The 15991-nt window shown below is 40.6% G+C and overlaps 1 protein-coding gene and 1 long non-coding RNA gene across 2 annotated transcripts; both read left to right on the forward strand.

Moving 5' to 3' along the window:
• The first annotated feature begins 4065 nt into the window (after positions 1 to 4065).
• On the forward strand, positions 4066 to 6048 carry LOC128518568 (uncharacterized). Its single transcript, XR_008357752.1, has 4 exons — positions 4066 to 4105; positions 4917 to 4987; positions 5421 to 5756; positions 5894 to 6048. It is a non-coding gene; the product is annotated as an uncharacterized LOC128518568 (long non-coding RNA).
• A 2257-nt stretch (positions 6049 to 8305) lies between these two features.
• Positions 8306 to 10673, forward strand: LOC128518709 (B-cell receptor CD22-like). The gene is made up of 6 exons (XM_053491951.1): positions 8306 to 8363; positions 8659 to 8922; positions 9031 to 9276; positions 9402 to 9483; positions 9687 to 9732; positions 9875 to 10673. The coding sequence occupies exons 1-6, from the start codon at positions 8306 to 8308 to the stop codon at positions 10076 to 10078; spliced, it is 900 nt and encodes a 299-aa protein (XP_053347926.1). The 3' UTR covers positions 10079 to 10673.
• The last annotated feature ends 5318 nt before the right edge of the window (positions 10674 to 15991 follow it).

Consider the following 15991-nt stretch of genomic DNA (forward strand, 5'->3'; position numbering starts at 1 on the left):
CCTACTGAAGTGAAACTTGGAGGAATTCCCAGCCACCTCCGGAGGTACTTGTTAATCTTTCTCTCCACTCTTTCGACGCTTGTCATGGGAACTTCATACACCGTCAGCGGCCACATGAGTCTTGGCAGCAAACCATGTTGGTAAAGCCATGATTTGAACTTCCCCGGGAGCCCTGATTTTTCGATCCTCCTCAGCCATTCCTCTGTCTGCTTCTCTGTACTGCTGATGTTATTCCTGTCGGTAAGTGAATCATCGAACCACTTCCCGAGGCACTTAATTGGATTTTCCTTTATCGATGGAATCTCCTCCCCTTGCACATGTAGCATGACTCTATTTGTCAGTTTACCTTTCCTGATCACCATATACCTGGATTTCTTTGGCTTAAACCTCATTCTGGCCCATGTTACCATGCGGTCCAGAACAGTTAGTATCCACCTCGCCTCCACATGGGTTGTGGTCGTCACAGTAAGGTCGTCCATATAACCTTTTATTGGGGGTTGTCGGATGCCCGATTGCATTTTTTGGGCCTCGGGCTTCCTTCCCAGCAGCTGTTATTATGAGGTTCATTCCCATGATGAAGAGGATGGGGGAGATTGTACAGCCAGTTACGATCCCTTTTTCCAAGTTTTGCCACTCGGTGGTGAAGTGGCCTGTCCTGAATCGTAGCTGGATTCCGCCAAAGTAACTGGTGATCAAAGGTGTAATGCAAAAGTATCATGCACACACTGTAAATAAATAGACTGGAGTGAAGGTGATACAATTTTATGGTAGTGTGGAAGGATGTATTTTGTGCTTTTACAGTATTCGGCACCTTTAAACATTTTAGTTTCAACTAATCTGAACATTTTATCTTATAAGGCATTGCAGGACTAAATTAAACAGCTTAGGTTTAGCTAGGTCTACCTAATAAAATGAAAAATGAGTGTATAACATACTGGTAATCTAACACTGATAAGATGTAAACTTAAACATGCAAATGTAAGATATTTTAGATATTTACTTAGGGATGGTTCACAAAAAAGGAAAGTTCTTTATTACTTAATTATTAAAAATCAAGATATTTTTTATGACATCTGAGAGTTTTCCTACACTGCACAGACAGCAACGCAATTGCCAAGGCACAGAAGGGTAGTAAGAAATAAACCACTGATGACACATGGACTATTTTAACAATGTCCTCACTACATTTCTTTCTAGGCCGTGGTAGTTGCTCTCTGTGCTGGGTGAGAAAGCTCTCAGATTTCATCAAAAATATCTTAATTTGCGTTCTGAAGACTTACAGCTTCGGAATGGCATAAGGGAGAGTTATTAATAAAATAAATTTCATTTTTGGGTAAACTGTCTTTTAAAATTCTATTAGTGTAAAATAACTTGTGTGTATAATAATAATCTTCATCATTATCTAATGAACATCTTTTATTTTTGCCAACAGGACTTTTAATGGACATCTTCCATACAAGACTGCAGATTTGCAGTGTTGGGTTTCGATGTTGCTTTTTAGTCACACAGACACATATGCACATTATTAAAACAGTTTCAGTCTTGCTTGTCAGTTCAGACATTAAGCATTTTATATTAACTTTTTTATTTTTAAAGATTACTTTTTAACAACGCTAATGTGGACAAAAATGAAAATTGTTAGTTTTTTTCCCTCCAGCAATTCAGACACTTTTTCTGTGTGTACATTGGGTTTGATGTTAATATCTTAGTAACGCAGACAAATATGGACACTTTATATACAGTATAAAGACAATTTCAGTCGTGCATGTCAATTTAGACATTGATTGTTTTCCATATAATAACTCCATGTGCTTTGTATTATTTTAAATGTTTGTCTTAAAAAAGGTGATTTAAATGTTTAATGTGTTCACATTTACATTGTTTTTTTCATGAATTTGCAATGATTTAAATAAATAAATGGTAACATTTACATGTAAACATAAATAAACTACATTTAAAATATTTATAGATTTATACATTTAAAAAATTATATTTAGGACAAATTATTATTGCTGTAGTGAACTATCAACCTATTTTTATCACAGTAATAACCCTATTATAAAATTACATTAACACACTGTAAACTGATTTACAGTTGAATACTGTAAATCTCAAATACTCAACACTGTTGTCAGTAAGTTACTGTAAAAACCCCTTGAAATGTCTATTAGGGGAGCTATCAGGGAGTATCATTAAATAGCTCACACGCTTTAGACAAGAGGAAGTTGCCATGATGGCAGATGTGGAAGAAGTGTACTATCAGGTTAGAGTTCCGGAAAAGGACACAGACTTGTTGCGTTTCCTATTGTGGCCGAATGGAGATGTGAGTCAGGACTTGGTCGAGTATAAAATGGTCGTTCATTTGGTTGGTGCAAAATCATCTCCAAGTGTAGCTAACTTCGCCCTTAGGAAAACAGCAAAAGAAAACCGCAGTAATGCATCTGCTGAGGCAGTCAACACAGTACTTAAAAACTTATATGTAGACGACTGCTTGTCCGTCTCTAGTCATAATCAAGCAGTTGCGTTGTATAACAATCTCACTAACCTTTGCGCAAGTATAGGGTTTCACCTCACCAAGTGGGCAAGTAATAGTCGTACATTACTAACTTCCATCCCTGAGAGTAAAAGAATCAAAGACATCAGGGACTTAGACTTGAGTAAAGACGCACTCCCTGTTGAGAGAGCACTAGGGGTGATGTGGTGTATCAATTCAGACACGCTCAAGTTCAGTATTAGCTTAAAAGAGTGGCCTTGACTAGAAGAGGAATCTTGTCAGTCACTAGCTCAATTTATGACCCCTTAGGCTTCCTCGCACCAGTCATACTGCCAGCTAAGATCTTAATGCAGCAGTTGTGTAAAGAAAGACTCGCTTGGGATGATGACATCCCCGAACAATTTATAAAAAGATGGAAAGCTTGGCCACAAGAGTTGCATCAATTGTCTGAGTTTAGTGTAGCAAGATGCGTAAAACCCGTTGACTTTGGAGTTACAACTACAGCACAACTTCACCACTTTTCAGATGCGAGTGAGATGGGATATGGAGTTGTCTCATACATTAAGTTAGTAAATGCTGATGGACTCACGCACTGTGCGTTTATGATGGGGAATTATCGCGTAGCGCCCTTAAAACAAACCACCATCCCCCGAATGGAATTGACAGCGGCAGTGGTTGCTGTGAACAATGACAAAATGTTGAAAGGTCAACTGGAAATAGAATTGCTAGACCCTATGTTTTGGACCGACAGTACAACTGTCTTGAGATACATTGACAATGAAAAACCTTTGTTGCTACAGTAACAGAATTGCCATTATACTAGAGTCAACCAAGCCACAGCATTTAGCATTCTAAATTTGCATTTAGTTGTAATGCAATATTTTGGTGTTGGAGACTAGTGGGCAGCATCTTGTGAAACTCTCCAAACTTTAAACAAAATCATTATTAAAAATTCAGCTTTTCACAAATATTTGTTTTCTTCTGTAGTTTTTTGGAGTTAAAGATATGGTCCTCATGATAACTCATAGGTCATTGTGTCACCTGCTAGTGGATCACAGGTAAGACATAGGGATCAGCGCCGATGTACAGATAATGGCGTCATACTTTTTTTTTTTAATTCCCCAACTCCTCTAAAATCATTTGCGGGAATTTAACCAAACTACAGAACCTTTATTAGAAAGCATAGATGTGCAAAATCTGTTTCACTTTTAAAAGTAGCACATTCAGTGAGCAGGCACACATTTTGTTTTTCCTGTCAAGTTAACAGCAAAATAATATCTGAGGTACTAAAGGTGAGTGACCAAAAAAACCTTAGATCAAATTTCTTAACAGTCTTATATTAACTATATACACTATTTGTTACCTCGACATCAAAATGCTCAAAATCCACATTGTCAAGTACTGAAACAAGATTTTATCAATATTTACACTATGTTTACAGGCTTACGGAATGCTTATTGAGGGTCTTTTAGGTTATGAAGACTTGACACACTTGACTTGAAACATGTCATTCTAAATATACTACGACATAAAAAGAGGAAGAAAAGAAAACTAGTGGAGTTTCTATTTCTGCAAAATTAGCACAACAGGTAAGAGCTCACTTAAAGAAAGGTAAGCATTTTCATATACTTTTATACTTTGTTATTTATGTAGTACAGCACATTAATATACTGCCAAGCAAGTTCTGTTTTTTTTTTTTTCTAAAGGATCGTGGAAATAAAAGCATAATAATTAGTACAGTGACTCTGAAACTTTTGAAACTGCTGTTTTATTATCTTCTAATGTAGTACCTTTTTTAAACTTATAACTAGTTATTTCATCAAATACTTTCGTAAACAAATATCTCATTAGTTTAACTTCAAAACCAAACTCTTGTTTTTGTTCTTCTGTTGAATTTTGTACTTATATTTAACACCCATAATGAATAATCATAAAAGACCCTGATGCACAAATTCAACACCCTTTAAACATTCTTGGAAATGTATATATATTGTATATTATTGTATATATATTATAATGTATATTATATTAGATAGCTTGGATAGATATTAGATAGGTTATATAAGATAGCTAGCAAGATTAGAATGTTTAAGTTTATATTAGATAGCTCTGGGTTATAAGGCTGGTACCTCTGAAGGTCTCTTTGTTGTTTCAGACAGTTTTTTTTTTCCTGTGGAGTGACCGTAGTTAAAGTAAAGATATATTAAGTCATATTAAATACCATAGCACTTTACCCTTATCCACAACTTCTTCTGTAAAATAGAAAGAGGGCTTCTGTAAGGAACTTTTTTTTAATTTTGTACATTTCTGTCTTCTCTCCTCACCTATGCTGTGTTATGTCTACATTGTGTAAGATTATATGGTTACAAAGGAAAAATCTAGAAGTGTGTAGGATTATTATAATTATTATCTATTATTTTAGGGGTAATGCAGCCATGCTAGCTAAAGAAAGAAGAAACTTTTTAGCAGCAGCGATTCTCATGTTGGTGGCAGGTAAGCTAGTTTTTTTGTTGTTCATATATTAATCTTGTCTTTGCATGTTTATGTTACAGGCGTGTGTCTTATGTAATGTGCTTGCCTTCAGTTGATCTTTGTTAGATAGTTATTTAACAGCTATTTTAATTAGTTTTAGTTTGATTAGATTTAGTACTGTTTGTCTATATAGATAGATAGATAGATAGATAGAGTTTTTTTAAACATATCGTCTGATATTTATATACTATATGGTCAAGATTTGTTGGACATCACTACATATGATAAGGACCTTAGGACCAGAAGGGCGGAGGCATCTTCATATTGGTCATACATAAGCTGGATCAACTTAGGTTGCTGTAAGGTGCTATATAAATAAATGTTAATTGATTGATTGATTGATTTATTGATTGATTGATTGATTGATTGATTGATCTTCATGTGTGTGTTTCAGGAGTTCAGACTAAATACAGTGTAACTCTCTCCCCTCGGAGGCTCTGTGTAATTAATGGATCTACAATAAAAATCTCCTGTAAATATTCACACCCTCATTATTCCAGTGTTACACAGAGAGAGTGGTATAGAGTCCAGAGCTCTAAAGGAGAACCACAAGACCTGAGCACAGATCCACAATACTCAGGACGAGTGTCTGTAAGCACAGTGACGTCTGACTGTGAGCTGACAGTGAGGAATGTGAGAGTGAGTGACTCTGGAGTTTATAACTTTAGATTTAAAACAGACACAATTAACTGGAAAGCAGCCCTATTTGGAGTTCATCTGATTGTTACTGGTAATAACACTCAAACACACCCAACCACCCACATACTGTACATACACAAACACACACACACATATGTTATATATACAGTATGTACTACAGTATATGTAGTAATAAATATACTACATTATTTTAAAAATCTATTTCAGATTTTAAGGTTGAAGAATCAAAATGGATGAATGGGTATAAAAGGCTGAAATGTATCACCCGCTGCACTCTGTCTAACACCATCACTTACATCTGGTACAAGAACAGACAGTGTGTTACTGACATGAACAGAAATGTACTGTATCTCTATGACCGTAGTGAGGATGCAGGCAGCTACTCCTGTGCTGTAAGAACCCACTTTACACTTCACTTACAGTCTTTGATTTAGACTAGATTTAGTCATTATCTATTTGTTGGTTTGGAGTGGGTTAAGTGGAAACCATTCAAGACTGTTGCCAATCTTCCTAGGAATGGACGTCCCAGTACATTCATCTCAATGTCAGATTGTGCAATGCTCAAAGAACTACAAAAAACCCAGGAGCTACATCCCAGACCTTACATTACTCAATGAACTGTTAAAGTCCATGACAGAACAAGTTTGGTTTGTTTGAAAGGGTTGCAAAGAGAAACTTCCTCTCTCTAAAAAGAACATGGAAGCACAACTGAGAGGTGCAAAACTGCATCTGAACAAACCACAAGGCTCCTGGAACAATGTTCTATGGACAGATGCACCATATTTGGGGAAAACCCAAAAGCATTTTATTAGAAACAGGCTGTGGTGGGACCTTAAGATATCTGTGCATAAGCAAATGCCCGAAAATCTCAATGAACTTAAAGCAATGTTTTAAAACAGAATAAACCAAAACTGCGTGAGAGACTGATAAATTCATACAGGAAACAATTACTTATGGATAAGTAATGATAAATATGGATCGACAAGCTATAAGTAAAGATGGGTGGACTGTACAGAGTTGTTTGATCACCGGAAAGGAAGCTGCCCAGCCACTTTCAGTTTCGCCGAGAGCCAGCCATAATGACACAGCCACCGAAAAGGAAAAGGAGACGCTGTCCAGACATTGGACTGTCATTTTTGACTCACACCTGAGGGCGTGCTGAAAGAGGCCTGGACAGGCCTGGCTGCCTGCGACTATAAAATGTGCTGCTGAGTAATCTGCATGAGCTGCTGTCCATGACAGCCCTTTTTATCACCCTGCCACCACTATTGGCAACAACAGCCAAGTCCCTACCCGCCAGATGGGCACTGCTTCTGGATCTGCACATGCACATCCTCACTTTTTTCTTTATCTTCTTTCCTCCCTTCCTCCTCCAAATTCTTTCCTTTCCGCATTTTCTCAATGAAACAACCCTTTTCCCGTAAGACCTCACCTCGTGTCTATGTGTCTGTGGTGTGCACAGAGTCAAAGATTTTACAATGGTGGAGGATGTGACCGGCAGAGACTTTAGGTTGAGTCCCTAATGAGACTGAGGTCTTACCCACGGACATAACTTGCCAGTGGCAACCATGAGCTCCGAGCTGAGGGAGGAGTAATGTCATGGATGTCATGCTCCCAAATCTTTTTTCTTTACTTTGAAGGCAGGTGGACTGTACACCGTTGTTTTATCATCTAGAAAAAGACAGCTGGAATTGAGAGTGTTGTCGAAAGCCAGCCATCCAACACAACTGCCGAAAGGCATAAGGCCGCTGCCTCGATGTAAGGCCCCCGTATCTAGTCAGACAAGTCGCCCAGTCAAGCCGCTGCTTTAAACCCTTTCCGCTACTCTGGGGTCACTATTGCTTGCCTGGCGAGTTCCTGCCTGCCAGCTGGGCACTGCTTCCAGAGCTCCCAATCGTTTCTCCCTCCCTCCTTCAAATGCCTTCTTTCCCATTTTCTCAATAAAACTACCTTTTTCCCCATAAGTCTGTGGTGTGCTCCAAGTCAAAGCTGAAGAATATCATTGTTTGTTCCAATCGGTCTGTGATTTGTATGTGCAATATTTACAAATGTTTTTAACACTGATTTTTCTTTTTTACAGTAATATACCTTTATCGATGAATTCCAAATACCTTTAATTCCCAAGCTCATTCACAGCACAGCTGAGATAAATTTTATGATACTCACAAAACAAAGAGATGAAAAGGACAAAATGCTGATTAAATGGTGAAGGAAAAGTCCCTAAGTGCACCATGCACTTAATCTTTCATTAATGCAGCTCTGCCTGTGCAGCACATCAGCTACCACCATAGCTACCATTTTTGCAAGTTAAAAATGCTGTTCAGTTCAGTGTTGGTATGCAAATGCTCCAGTACAGCTGGTAGTGCTATTCAAATTTCAGGACATTTTTCAAAACCTCAGCCATGACTTGACTTGAGCACAACTTGTTTATAATGACAAGTCACAGGATCATGGCTTATAAAGGCTTTACCGAGCTGCCATATACATGAAACATTAAATAAAGCCTCTGCATGATGTCTCCATGTGAACTAGACCTCAGGAGCCTCATTATAGATCTTGAGACTGTAAAGCCGTCCTTCATATGGATTCATATGAATGTAGACAAAACAAAAACCACAGATGTCACAGTGTCTGAGGTTGGGCTTTTGCAAGCGTGACGAACTTAGCTTTGCAGAAGGTAGAAAGTGTACAGTCACTTCCTGTCATATATAGCATTTCTTTTGTCCAGTAGACTGCTCTTACTTAGCTTTATTTATGGACTTCTGTTAGAGTAAATATGAAATGATTGATCTTCCCAAACCAACATAAAGTTATGTTAATTTAAATAAATGTGACTATGTAGTTTACTCCAGTTTAAGGCTGATTTTTTTTTTTATCAAACAATATATTTTTTTTCTTTTTTCATTTATGTAACTCACTTAATAAATTAGGCCCAGCGTTTTTAATCATAAGACCTTCTGCCTGTTTTTTAGATTCCCCCAAGAACACCAGAGCAGTGGTTCTTTCCTTTGGAGATACAGTGGCGGGAAAATCAGTGACTTTGATCTGTGGCAGTGATGCAAACCCTCCTGTTCTCAATTACACCTGGTTCAGAGCAGCTGCAGACACACTGCTGACAACAGGCCAGAATTACAGCATCAGCAACATCAGCTCTCAGCACAGCGGACTGTACTACTGCACTGCTCACAACCAGCTGGGACAGCAGAACTCCACACCAACACTCCTGGATGTGTTATGTAGGTTAATATATATATATATATATATATATATATATATATATATATATATATATATATTCTAAATGTAATACATTCAATAACTAATTGAACATCTCTTCTGATCAGACGCTCCTCGAATAACGACTGTGACTGCCATTCCATCTGTTTCTGGTGATTCAGTCACACTATTGTGCAAAAGTGATTCAAATCCCATCAGCAATTATACCTGGACCAGGAGAACAGAGGGAGGTGTGAAACCGACTGGAAATGGCAATAATTTAACTCTACACTCAGGAGCAGATGGATTTTACTACTGTACAGCAACAAATCAGTTAGGATCATCCGATTCACCAGGATGGGCATATACAGCAGGTACTCACTTATCACGAGCAAGCCATTTTTGGTTGGTGAGATCATACATTACACTTTCTTAATTATATCCACTGCTTTGTCTTCCATCCTTCTTTTTAACATTCTAATCGCCGCTTATGAAACAGATAACAGAGCTGTGAAATATGCAGCTACTGCGGTCACTGTTGCTCTGGTTCTGATTTTCATTACTGTCATTCTGTGGCTGAGGTAAGAACCCCCCCCCCCCCCTTACATAATTAAGTTAATAAACATTTGTCTCATTATTTAAAAAGATTTGGGAAATTGAGTTTTACACTGATTTTAATATATACATAACATATATGATGATGTTTTTTTCCATACCAATAAATATTTTTATACCAATAAATTATATGTATCTGGTCATGTGATTATTACAAACATTCCAACAGGAGGAGAGCATCTATGGTCCGGACAAGGAGTGAGGAGCACAGCAAGGTGCGTTCTAACGATGTGACAAGCAGTGAGAATTCCAAGCAGTTTTTAACTCTATCATTTGTTCCTTAATAAAGTTCAAGTAGATACAATTTTTTTTCTACTTAAAAGAATTGTAAGACCTTTTAACCTCTCTGTTTTTCAGAATGACTCTGTTCATGTATATGATAACAACTCAGCCATGACCTCTGACCCCACACAGACAGCCTCATCAGAAGATCAGGACAATGTTCAGTACTCAACTGTTCATTTCAGTCAATGCCCCACAGATGGAGTGTCTCTCTACTCAACTGTTCAACTGCCAAAGTCTGTCAAACAAGAAGAGGAAGTAGAACAGCGAACACAGTGAGCCGCGCCACACCAAGAGCTGTGAAGTAGGTGATGCAAATGAACACAATAATGTCACGGCTTCTGAGTTCTTTCCACTTTCTCTAGGGAAACAAAACAGCTGCAATTAATAGACAACTTACAGTAAAATCAGGCTTCCCTTTGAAATGATATTTAGAACGAATTTTCCCCATGCATTAAGTTAAATCAGTTAAACCAGTATATGTATATGATTTTCTTGGTTTTATTTGGTACTACACAAGTGTACACAGGTATATAAATGTATATATCATCACCGTACTGTGCTTAAAGTTTTCTCTAAAATGTTAATGTTTTTATGGCAGAAATTTCCCAGAAATTTGACTTGAACGCCCCTTGTAAGTGTGTGCAATTACTTCTACAAAAGAATCTAACATAAAATATATTTTTCTTGGCCTCTGGGTTGCGCAGCAGTAACGAGCTCGCCCTATCATGTCCTATAGAAATTTAAATGTCTTAAATGTTTTCATATTTTACAGGAAGGATGAAATCTACAACATTCTGAAGCCCAACAAATAAGAAGAGACTAAACTGATCATAAAATTCATCTGTAACAAATTCCCTGTATTAAAATAAAGTCCAGATATATTTTATTTCTCCAAGGAGTACTTATATATGTAAACTATAAAGTGAAGTGACAGTTTAATAAAATATTGCATTGGATAGTAATATTTATATTAATATTAGGCATCACTGATTTATTTACAAACAGCACACCTTTGTCTTTTTTCATATACTGTATACTTTTTGAAACTTTTTTTGCACTTGCATGATTATGCTGTGTTACATGTATGATTATTGCATTACTGTTGATGCAGCTGAATTTTCAATATGTATACACATTTACCTTGTGTATAAATAAAATACTGTGCCATAAACAAATTGCAGTAGCATGTCAAAAATGGAGGTTTATAAAATATAAACATGCACAAACTTTTTAACAATGGAAAACTGGCTAGTTTTCTAAACACATATGGAATGCACACAAAGCCATCAACCTTTCCATTTTTTTCTTCTTTTTTTTTCTTCTCCCCCCTCCCCCTCGGGATTGGAATGACATCAAATCTATATGGTTGCACACAGCATAAGAAATAAAAAAAAATTTAATCACTTATCCAGCGTATATAACAAGTATTAGATTTAGAATAATTAACATACATGAAGAGATAGTGTTTTACGTACATGTTACAAACTAATGACTACACAATGCATTAATTAGCAAGACACAATACATCATTCAGCCGAGTTAAATGCCTAGCTTGTTGCTAACAAAACACAGACAATATAAGATCTAAGGTGATATTTAAATTTTTGGCCAGGTTACTGTATATATCCACTTTTTATATCCATAGATTTCATTGATCACCTTTAGACTTGATAACAGTGCTCATTATGGTGGCCTCATCATGACACCATGGGTTTGGATGATATTGTAGCGTTTTACCGCCGGAAAGGATGTTGGAGAGACGAGTGAGCTTACAGGGTAAACACATAGAAACCCCCGCAAGGCATGCTGGCCCCCGGTCACCATGACGAACTCCGTCTCGGGGGCGTGAAGGTGGTCGGCGCTGGCGTTGGGAACGCCGGAGTCCTTTGGCGGGGGAGGGATGAGCACGAACATTGTCCTGAGGCAGTCTGGCCTCCACAGAGTTCGATGTTTAGTCAGCGTGCGGCTGGTACGGCGCAAGACAGTCCCGGTGGAGCACAACTTGTGGAACACACCCATACCTGCTCTCCAGTAGCAAAATCTCGGCTGTGAGTGTCCACGCCCATACGCTCCATAGGTGCCCCCACCCGAAAGTCCTGCAGCCCTTCTCCTGCTTGGCGATGAGCGGATCACGCTCCAGCTGTGACACCGGCGAAGCGACTATGGGTGACGCAGTAACTCGGCTGCACGCTGACTCGGACGGCTGATCACCGACGGAGAGCCTGGAGGACTGCACAGGGAGAATGTTCTGAGCCACGGCGCTCCACTCGCTTGCAGTACCGACCACGCACTTTGCTGCCCAGCTGTCGGGATAACACGCCGGCGTTAGCATGTAGGTTTCCCGCTCGGCCTGCTACCGGAAGTTCCGACCCCCGGGTGTATGCTACTAACCTGTCCGGCTGTGGTTTGAGTCTTAGCAACTTGGCTACCCCGAAGTTACCACGCAGAGTTCCGTTAGCCAAATTCAGCACCGCACCCCATCTCTTCAAAACGTCCAACCCCAAAATGCAGTCCTCCTCGACATTCCCCACAAAGAACTCGTGTGAATAAGTTTGCTCACCTATTTTAACTCGGACTGTGCGACACGCCCGTACCTTTACATAGCTCCCAGTAACGGTGCGGATGTTGAAGGCAGGATCATGCAGTCTGCAGACGCGCTAGCTTTGTCTCAGTAATCCACAGCGCAGCAGCGAAACAGTGGAGTCAGTGTGCAGGAGCGCCCGTAGTAAGACGCCGTCCAGCACACAGTTGACATAAATCCCATCGTAATGTCCCTCCTGTCCCGAACGGAAGTTGACTCCACCTGTTGGGGAAGCAAAAACGGTTGTGGGAGGCGGCTTCCCCTTAGCGCCCCCCGGCTGCTGAAGTACGCTGTCCCTCAGGCCTGAGGACATTGCAACGGTAGTCTCGCTGTCCCGTGCCACGGCATCGCTGGGAAACCTCGGAGACTTGCTTGTTGAGTAGCCGCGATGGGTAGCCCAGTCCCCGGCTAGGTTCATCTGCCAAGCGCCACTGAGCTGCGGCGGTCGCTCGGCTCTTTCACCGTGATGTTCCGCCATTAGGGGCTCGGCGCGCTCGGCCTCGCGCAGCGCCTCGTAAAGGGAAGCTGGTGCCGCTAACCTGATGTGCTTGCGGAGCCGTGGCGGTCGGAGTCCCCCGGACAAATGCAGACGAGCTAGCTTTTCCCGCTTGTCGTGCTCGAAGTCCGGATAGCCCTGGCGCGCAAGACATCTTAAATCCATGGCAAACGCCCCCAGTGGCTCGGAAGCGCGTTGCTCGCGGACCGCCAGCTCCTCGCACGCTGCCTCCCAATGGTCACCCGCGGGACCAGAAGTCCCGCAGCTTTGCCCAGTCCCTTAGCTCTTCGGCCCGGAGGTCTTCCAGCGCCCACAGCGCGTCGCCCTTCAGCAATAGAGCTACCCGGACGGCTGTTTCAGCCCGCAAAGTTGGCGGCTAACTCTACTTGGGCGAGGAATGCGTGGGGTTCAATGCTGCCGTTGTAGGAAGTCGACGTAGGGCTCCGCCCCAAGATCCAGTGCCGGGATCTTCATCTCGCCACTCCGCTTTGGTCGCCATGGTGTGCTCGCGCTAGCTCCGTCAGATAAGAGCTTTCTCTTACCCAGTAGTCCCTCTGCTACTCGGCGGCCTGCTTGGATTTTCCGTAGGTTCTCTGTAGTGTGCTCCAACACGTTATTCTCCATCCCACTTCTGACACTAATGTAGCGTTTTACCGCCGGAAAGAATGTTGGAGAGACGAGTGAGCTTATTTGCTGCCCAATGCAATGGTTGGGAGTACTTTATTTTACACACAGCGTGTATAGCATGAGCAGCACATTCACATGAGAACCTACAATCAATTCAGCCTAAGCATGAACTGGAACAAGAACCGAAGCCACTACCCCAAACACCCTTCCCCAACAGGGTGAACACATTGAAACCCCTGCAAGGCATGCTGGTCGTCAGCCGCCGCCCCGCCCACGCCACAATATTAATGGCTAACTTCACCAACCCAACTCAAGCAGGCTTGAATTTGTTCACAGAAACATCATTAAAACAAAAAGTGAAACTTCTAACATTATTTAATAACATTCTCACATTCGAATTTATCATTAAAAGATTGTCTGGTAGACTGTGAAATATACTACATGGCTAAAAGTATGTGCCTGGCCATTGTACCCATATATGTGATCTTTTTTTTTTTTTTTTTTTTTAAACAGTTGCCACAAGAAAAAAACTGATTTTTAAAATGTCTTTGTATGTTGTAACATAACATTTTATCTTAAGTGGAACTAAAGTACTTCAAACCTTTTTTATGGCTACCTTCCAAAATATAATGCATATTAATGCCCATGCTTTTTCAGACCCTTTCTGTAGACAATGTTGCAGCATATAATACAGTATAAGGTAGAAAATTAGACACCAAGAGAACTAATAGGGAAATCTGTGAAAAGAGATCATGTGACAGAGATGTACTCTGAAACTCTCCTTGGGTGCAAAGCGCCCTTCAGGAGTTATACCTGACACTTATCTGCAATAGCTTCAATAATGATGTGCCCAAGAATTAAATTATTTTTGACTCAGGTCAATCTTTGATGTTCCTGATGCTGTGGTACATACTGTATTCCTTTATCATTCTTTCCAAAACATATTTTAAACATACTGTATACAGCACTTGTTTCCATCTGCAGATGGCATGTAAGTCCTCTCTGTGAAAGGGACCAGGTGGCAAGGGAGTTTGAGCTTTAAGGAGCAGAAGATGACTAGGAGTTGAACCCTCTTTAGGGTCTGTAGATGACTTTGTTATTAATTGAGCTTTGAATTATATAGACTTATAGACTTTTATAACTTATGAAGTTCTTTAACTTGTCCTGATCCGGCTATAAAGTGCCTTAAAGCAATAATGAAGGAATCTGTATTCATAGATGTGAACACCTTAAGATGTATAGCTCTTATAGCCAAGCACGTAATATGACTCCATATGATTTTACTTGACTCCTTTAACATTTTACATCTAATGGACCAAAACAATCTACTCCTACTGAAGTGAATGGTGGTTTACTTTCCATGTACAGAAGCTCACTGCTCTACCTCATTGCTACGAGGAGAGAAACTGTGCAGCCATAGCAAGAGTCAGCTTAACTAGGGTCAGCATGCGAATTCTGTGCCAGCAGCCAAAGCAGCAGTGAGTGTGTACTGGCATCAACTAGATGGATTATCATGGGAGGAGCCCTGCTTCCCAGCTTGCCCATTCGTTATTCTGCGGGATGGGCAGCCATTAAACCTCTCCTGAACACTTTTGTTCATGAGGACCACTGGGAGGTTCTGCCGCACCCTGGAGCCCTTGTCTGTGGAGGGCTGCTGTACTACTACACAGAGAGAAGAGGGGAGCCTCGTTATCTCCCGGCTGTGCTACCTGGTGCACACACATCTGTTCAAAGCGGGAAAATGTCTTCCAGTGGTGTCCTGAGTGCCAGACAACTGCACCCAGGAAGCCAACTCCCACCCGACTTATCTCACTGCCTATTGTCGGCACATCCATTGGCATGGATCTGATTTGCCCACTCAGTACCTCAAAGCCATTTGTCTCCAAAAGGTCACCTCCATAAATATCGCAATGAAGTTGGTGCTACTCTTCCGCCATGTGAGCCTACCCAAGGAGCTGTTCACCGATCAAGGTACCCCCATTTATGTCAAAATTAGTACCACTCACAAACTGACAGCCTGCTAGAACAGCTGCTCTTGTATATCCTCTTTACTGTCAGGGAGACTCCCCGAGCATCTACCGGCTTCACCTCATTCACCTCATTCATGCACTGCATTCTGCTTGATGTGTCAAAGAAGCTTTTGTTTTGTGGTCGAGTATTTAAGAGAGCATATGAAAAAAGCGCAGGTAGAACAGCACAAAGCCTATGACTGACGAGCACAGATTTACAAATTCCAGCCTGGTGATCAAGTGCTAACTGCAAGTTCATGGCCCAGATGAAAGGACCCTTTACCGTCATGGAGTGAGTGGAGTCAGCGGACTACAGACTGCAACAGCCAGGTAAGAGGAAATCCTCTGAGCTACATTATATCATGATAATTGATAATTTAATTTATGGAAAAATAAGTGGATTGAAGCATTGCTGGGCATTTCAGCTGTTGACACACTCTCTCCTGAAATACAGGGGCACCCCCCAAAAGACATCC

The sequence above is a fragment of the Clarias gariepinus genome, chromosome 3 (assembly GCF_024256425.1).
Source record: "Clarias gariepinus isolate MV-2021 ecotype Netherlands chromosome 3, CGAR_prim_01v2, whole genome shotgun sequence".
Taxonomy (NCBI): domain Eukaryota; kingdom Metazoa; phylum Chordata; class Actinopteri; order Siluriformes; family Clariidae; genus Clarias; species Clarias gariepinus.

Excerpts from the sequence above, each read along its gene's own strand:
- LOC128518709 (XM_053491951.1), top strand. The coding sequence starts at position 8,306 with ATGTCACAGTGTCTGAGGTTGGGCTTTTGCAAGCGTGACGAACTTAGC. Across the intron at positions 8,364-8,658 it reads CGAACTTAGCTTTGCAGAAG|ATTCCCCCAAGAACACCAGA; the intron begins GTAGAAAGTGTA and ends CCTGTTTTTTAG. Across the intron at positions 8,923-9,030 it reads AACACTCCTGGATGTGTTAT|ACGCTCCTCGAATAACGACT; the intron begins GTAGGTTAATAT and ends TCTTCTGATCAG.